Source organism: Malania oleifera, chromosome 12 (genome assembly GCF_029873635.1).
Source record: "Malania oleifera isolate guangnan ecotype guangnan chromosome 12, ASM2987363v1, whole genome shotgun sequence".
Classification (NCBI taxonomy): Eukaryota; Viridiplantae; Streptophyta; class Magnoliopsida; order Santalales; family Ximeniaceae; genus Malania; species Malania oleifera.
The window spans coordinates 60273683-60280640 of record NC_080428.1 but is presented as its reverse complement, the minus strand read 5'-3'; the positions used below and the strand labels follow the sequence as shown (position 1 = coordinate 60280640).

At 34.3% G+C, this 6958-nt stretch overlaps 1 protein-coding gene across 1 annotated transcript; it reads left to right on the top strand.

The window, feature by feature from the left end:
- The first annotated feature begins 4785 nt into the window (after nucleotides 1-4785).
- LOC131144490 (non-classical arabinogalactan protein 30-like) lies at nucleotides 4786-6601 on the top strand. Its single transcript, XM_058093173.1, has 2 exons — nucleotides 4786-5471; nucleotides 6057-6601. The coding sequence occupies exons 1-2, from the start codon at nucleotides 4853-4855 to the stop codon at nucleotides 6383-6385; spliced, it is 948 nt and encodes a 315-aa protein (XP_057949156.1). The 5' UTR covers nucleotides 4786-4852; the 3' UTR covers nucleotides 6386-6601.
- The last annotated feature ends 357 nt before the right edge of the window (nucleotides 6602-6958 follow it).

The following is a 6958-nucleotide window of genomic DNA, read 5'->3' as shown; positions in this document are numbered from 1 at the left end:
TGAACTGAGAAAGTTGACCAAAGTCAAAACTTCAGTCGACCGAAACCTTGGCAGTATAAATGCCTCAGTCGACCGAATTGACCAGAAGTCAACATATTGACTATGCTCGGTCAACTGTTCTCAAATGAATGTGTCTTCTACGGTCAACCGAATAGACATGTGTCTGACCGCCAACTACTTGGTCGATCGAACTCATAGTTCAAATTGGCCACAGTCAATCGAACCTCACGAACGGTCAACAAAACCTCTAGCCATGGTTGATCGAACCTACAAAGGGTTCGCAATCGCCCTGAGATGGTCGACCGAACCTACAGTTCAAAATCACCACGGTCAATCGAACTTATGAATATGGTCGACCAAACCTTTAATATGGTCGACCGAACCTCTCAGGTTGGCACATTTTTAACTGTAGTAATTAGGGTTAAAATTTAATTAAATATTTTCAAAATGACCTCAATGTCCCTAACAGTTATATTTTTACTCAACTCAATATATACCCCCTCATTTGTTATAATTAGGTGAGGTTAGTACTTTTGATTAAGCAAATTTATCTCTAAAGTTTTTATATTCACATTTGCTTACACTTCATTTTTCAAGCATATTATACACTCTCTCTTTGATTCTTTCTTGCAAAAATCTTTTTAGTAGAGAGCATCATTATTTCATATACTCTTTACTTTGCAAATCAATTGCAACTGTGAAGTGTGTTTGATTTTTATATTTGTGGGCTAAACTCATATATCATTTTATTAAGCTTATACTCTCACACATCCATATTATTTAGAAAATCATTCATGAGAGTTGGCTTTGTGATTTTCCCATATTTTTTTTATTTTGATAAATCTTGTTTAGGAAAAGCTAATCTTTGCATGTGAATCTTTGCATCCATATTGCAAGATTCAAAAGCTTGCATATTATTCTTTTGATAAACCCTTTGCAAGCGTAAACCCTAATATCCATTGTGCTTGATTTTTGATAAAATATTTCTTTTGGATATTTGCTTGGGGTTTTAAAGTCCCTTTGAAGATACTATCTTGAATTAAGGGTCTCACTCTCACATATATACATACACACATTATTGAGAGTTGGCACATAGATTTACACAGTCTCACTAAGCATAAATCTTCATCATTTGTGAGTGCATATTTTAGGCTATAATTGTTGTACACATCTTCTTGTAGGGTGAGCAAACGGTCGGTTCGGCCAAATTCGAGTAATTAACCGAATTAACCGAAAAATTTGGTTAAATAGTACCATTAACCAAATTGACCAAATTGACAGAGGATTCGGGTAATTCGATTAACCGATTTTAATCGATTTTAACCAAAATTATTTAAAATTAATTGCTAGCTAGAAACAAAATATAATTATAAATTTTTTTTTAAAACCAAATCCAGCTTAATTAAACACCTTATTTATTAATTTTATTAATAAAAATGATATTTTACCATAGAACAAAGAACCCAAAATAAGAAAAGCAACGTCAACAAATAATAATAATAATAATGACGAGTATAAGCAAGCTTAATTAAACTTCTTAATGCAGTTGCATAAGCAAAATAGGGTTGTTCACAAGAAGCATAACCAGTGTTCATAAAATTGCCAAACCAAATGACGAGTATAAGCACAAGTTTAGTTTCAACCAAGGGCAAATTAAGCAAGACAATCCCAGAGTTCAATAGAAAAAAAAAAAAAAAAAAGGTGGGGTGGAGTGAATTGGGGGTAGGGTTACCCACCGTCAGCTTAATTAAGAAACTGTTAATTCTGAAGAAAAAAAAAAATCTATAATGACACCATCAGAGGCTCACAACTAGCGAGCTAGGTGTCTTATCCCAGCTTAGATAAAATCTAATCAATGTAAAAATAGAAGTACAGAACCCTGTTTACATAAAATTTAATCAATGTAAAAATAAAATCATTTGCATACAAAAACAATCTAGAAAATCTTCCTAAAAAAATATAATCACAGACCAAACATGAAATTAAAAGGTCTGCAGTGTCTGCTTGGATTTGAGTTCAAGAGTTCAAAGTCTCTAATATTATATTATAGACCAATGTAAACATTTTGCGCAAAATAAAAAAATAAAAAACAAACATGAAATATAAATTGTTTTTGAAAAATTAAAATAAAAACTAGGGCTTCAATGCTTCATACATCAGCTCACAAGTGACAGCTACAATTTCATGGCTTCTTATATTAGAAACTCCCACTCTTCAGCTTCTTACATTACAAAATACAAACTACAATTTCTCTGAACTTATTTCACCTGCAAGTCTGCAACAAACCAAAATAATGATAATCAATAGCATGTAATTTATATGACAAAACACTAAAGCATAATCTCAATATGAAAGTATGAAACTAACCCTTTGTCTTTTATTGTTTGACTTATTCACCAATTGTGGACTCCAATATAGTAACAAATCTTCAAATTCGTCACTAATATTGTGAAATAATTTTTTTTTTTATTTTTTCAAAAAATAGTAGTGACGGTTATTTAATCGTCACTAATAAAAGTCTTTTAGTGACAGATTCAATTCCTCACTAATACCGCATAAATCGTTGCTAATAGTTTCCCACGATAATTTATGCATGAAAAATATTTTTCCGCGATATTTTTTGATTTTTAGTAACGAAACTATTAATGACGGTTTCAAATTCGTCACTAATAGCAGTATTAGTGACGATTGCTAAAACCGTCACTAATACCCACTTTTAGTGACGAAATTGAATCCATCACTAATAATTTTGTCACTAAAAATCAGTTTTTTTGTAGTGAACATTAGTGCGGTTGGGTGTTTGGAGGGAAACCTCCGAAGTCTTTATAAATATACCATTCTGGGCATATTCTCATGGCAAGAAGATTATTGTAAGAAGTATTGTATATTGTCCTTTGACACCAAAAATAATGAAACTTTGCTGATTACTCCCGTGGATATGGGCATTGCCGAACCACTTAATTCCTTGTATCCTAGTGTTGATTGCTTTCATATATATCTTGGGTGTGTTTCATATTTGTTCTTCATTGATTGTTGCATTGATATTTTGCTGTGCAAATTCAACTTTATTCAAACCACATTTACATTAACTCTATTCTAGGCATTGCTAAATGCAATCTTATTCTAGTAAATAAACAATATATATTTTTTAGTATTAACATTTAAGTCATTGGATATATATGGACACAGTGCTCAATAGGCTTTCTTATTATTATAATATATCTTTTTCACTAAGCTAAGAGACACATGGCACCATAAAGGATAAGCTGTAGTGAGAAACGTGGGTGGTTGAAAGAAGATACTATATGTGGTTCTCCTTTTCTATTAAATTATATTGTTAATTATTTTCTAAACTTCTTTCTTTATTTTTATTTTTAAGTTGCTTCCAATTAAAATGACAAATTAAGAGAATGTTGGTAAACCAATATGCAAATATGGAATTAATGCGCAAGCTGTTCTTTTTAGCATAAGTATATTATCATTATTATTATTATTATTATTATTATTATTATTATGTGTCTAGCATGTAATATTAAAGCATCAAATTTAAAATACTAAATCATAGATTTGAATAAAAATAATAATGAAACAAATGCGCTTTTAACTACCCACTTTCATAATAGACTAGGAATTAACATATGGTAGCCAAACCCACATTCTTTCAAAAAATATATATATATATATATATATATATTTTAAAAGTAATTAACCTTTATTTTGGAAAGAAGGTGGAAAAATAGTCAACAAAGATTAGAATCGTCCACATGTTTTTTATCTCTCTTGTCTAAAAAATTAGAGGGGCAAAATGACCATTAACTTAATCTGATTTGATATATGAAAGCAGTATAAATAAATTTAAACTTTTTTACTTGATTTCAGCGTGTCTTCATTCAAGTTTTCATTATATTTCTTTCTTACGTTATCATTTCAATTCACAAACCAAACACGTTGTTTTGTAGCGGACCTAGATTAAGCCCGATGGTGGTAATACTGCCTTTGCTAAAAGTTTTAAGAAATAAAGCATTATATATTAAATTAGAAAATCTCTAGATTACAATATAATTATATCCTCCCTAAAATTACAAAAATAGTAGGATTATACGTTAGAGATCTCGAATTTTAACCTTGGAAAAATAAATTTTTAAATTTTTTATTTCATATATCTCAGTATTTTCCTTTCTTTATGGTTACAAACGCATACATATTGTCCCACAGAAAGAAATTTATAGATCCGACACTTGTGCTGTTAGTGACTTAATACTTTGTCATAAAATAGTAAGCGAATCCCTCTCTTTTTGTTGGCAAAAATTTTTAAAAAGCAAATTAAGTAAAAGAAGCACCATACCCACTGCACTTAGATACCAAATACTTGACAGCTCCCCTACACATTGCCTTAATTTAACCCTTTCTATTACCTTTTTTTTCTTTAAACTAAAGGGGAATGGAAAAGGGTTTTCGAGTCTTTTGACTATTCCTTTCACCATTTAAACGACACATGTCGACGCAATGCTTGACACCACCATCAATGGGTTGCTCATGTCATCTCTTGAAGTTTTTTTCTTTTTTCTTTTTCGTTTTTTTGAAACGATGTATCTCATAAACAATTCCGCCTTGCAAAGATGCATGAATGCAAAAAATCCAAAGCTAACCCAACCCCGCGTGTGCATATTTGAAACCATTCCCACACAGAAAGCCCACTTCAGTCTTTTCCAAACCCAACAACTAAAGCAAGCTACATGGATCGCCATGCATATACCTTCACCCTCCCCAAAGCACACCATGTTGGATTTGCTCCCTTTTACTCCATGCATGTCCAAAGTTAAAATATCATATTTCACTTTTATGTTTCTTAATGAACAAATCCCGCAGTAAATGCCGCAGTACTCAACCCTATAAATCCCCTGCTCTTCCCTCCCAACCATCACAACTCTTCATCACTTCAGTAGCTTTCACTGAATTTGCTTCCAATAAGAAAATGGGCCTTCTCCCATTACTGAAAGCTTTTGTGCTTCTGCAGCTTTGGCTGCTTTTGGTGACCTGCTGCTTGAACACTGCTTATGGCGCCAAGAAAGATGAGGCTAAGGCTCCCGGTCCAGAAGAGCATCGCGACAAACGCGATCATCATGAAGCTCACCCTCCATCGGAAAAAGAGCGTCCATGCGAAGAGCACCCGCCTCGAGGCGCCCATCCACCGGGCGAGGAAAGGCACCACTCCCACCCACCGGGGGCGGAGACGCCGCATTCGCGTAACCCGAGGCTTGGTCAACCTCCTAAGATTGCGTCGGCGCCCTGCTCTCGCAAGGAACATAAGCGTGAGAAAGAGAAAGGCAAGAATAAAGCACCGGGCTTTCCTCCGTTGAGTTCGGATGAGTTGCCAGAGAGGAATCCGGTGGCTGTGCAAGGCCGCGTTTACTGCAAGTCCTGCAAGAACGTAGAGGCTGATCCCCTCTTGGGAGCTGAACCACTTGCTGGTAAGGTCTTAAAGTTGTTTGACTTCTTTCCTAGATAATTAAATCAATACGAGACGCCCTTCGAGGTAGATCTTCACAAGCCCAGACTTAATTTTTTTGGTCACATTATTCGTAAAAAATCTTAATTTTTTACATGCATTTTTGTTTAAAAAAAATGTGTAAAGGATCTCACACACCCTCCTTTAAAAAAAAAAAAAAGTCTAAATATTTTGTGATGAAATTTATTACTTTTTATTTTATTAGTATAAATTATAGCAACATATTTTAAATTTAAGTTTATTAAGAAGTGTAGGAAATTTAATCTTCAATATTCCGTACTTTCTGATTATAAATAATCAAAATTAAATTAGAAGTACAAGTCACTATATTTTTTTTAAAAGGGTAATTTCATTAAAAGGGGAAAACAACCTAAAAAAAGATTATTTTTTAACCAAGCAAAAAATGTTGTGATGAAACTCTGTAAATTTTATATTACAGATCTAAATTTAATATGCAATCTTTAGTTTCTAAACATATCACCACGAGTATGTATATTTTTATACTTCTTTTCCTTTTTTGTCAAAACCATGTATTAAACTACTGCAGGTGCTGTTGTAAAGCTGGAATGCAGCAACGGCGAGGAGCCATCAGTACTGCAAGAGGCTACTACCAACAAGAATGGCTACTTCCACATGAAGGCATCGGAGAAGATGACCAGCGAAGGAGCCGGTAAGTGCAAGGTGTCCCTTATCTCGTCCCCGACCACGGCCACGTGCAGCAAGGCAACCGATCTCAACGGCGGCCTGACCGGTGCCATCTTGTCGGAGGAGGCAAAGCACACGGTGGCTCTCCGTGCAGCTCTGACGTCCGTTAAAGTCTACGAAGTTGGACCTTTCGCGTTCGAACCAGAGAGTTCCGGCGACTGTTCACCCTGACCATGATTTTGAAGCAGTGTGTATCTTAATTAACACTCTTCCTACTAATTATAACTTTCTATAGTAGCCATAGGTAAGGCTTTTGTTACCACTGCTCTCTCTCTCTCTCTCTCTCTCTCTCTCTCTCTCTCTCTCTCTCTCTCTCACAAGGTGATGTACAATAATGTGGTACTTCGTTATGAATAAAATGGTGGTCATCGTCCAATTTCATTTTTAGAGAATTTTACGCCTATGCTTAATATATTATTTATACTCAAAAGATACATATTTGAAGACTATTACAAAAGGCAAGACGTGGATCGACTAATCCTGCATATGCAAGACCTCTCTATTCGCTTAAACCAAGTGATGAGGGTGATCGACTAATCCTGCATATGCAAGACCTCTCTATTCACTTAAACCAAGTGATGAGGGTGCATTGTCCTCACGGGATGGTACAATATGTTTGAATCAAAGTGTAATATAATTATATATGATATGACGGTATTTTGGGATTTTCATGTACGACTATATATATAAATTGCTGCCAAGGGTTGAGACCTTAAGGCGGGTTTTCATTTTATGTACGGCTAT

Excerpts from the sequence above, each read along its gene's own strand:
- LOC131144490 (XM_058093173.1), top strand. The coding sequence starts at position 4,853 with ATGAACAAATCCCGCAGTAAATGCCGCAGTACTCAACCCTATAAATCC. Across the intron at positions 5,472-6,056 it reads GGGAGCTGAACCACTTGCTG|GTGCTGTTGTAAAGCTGGAA; the intron begins GTAAGGTCTTAA and ends AAACTACTGCAG.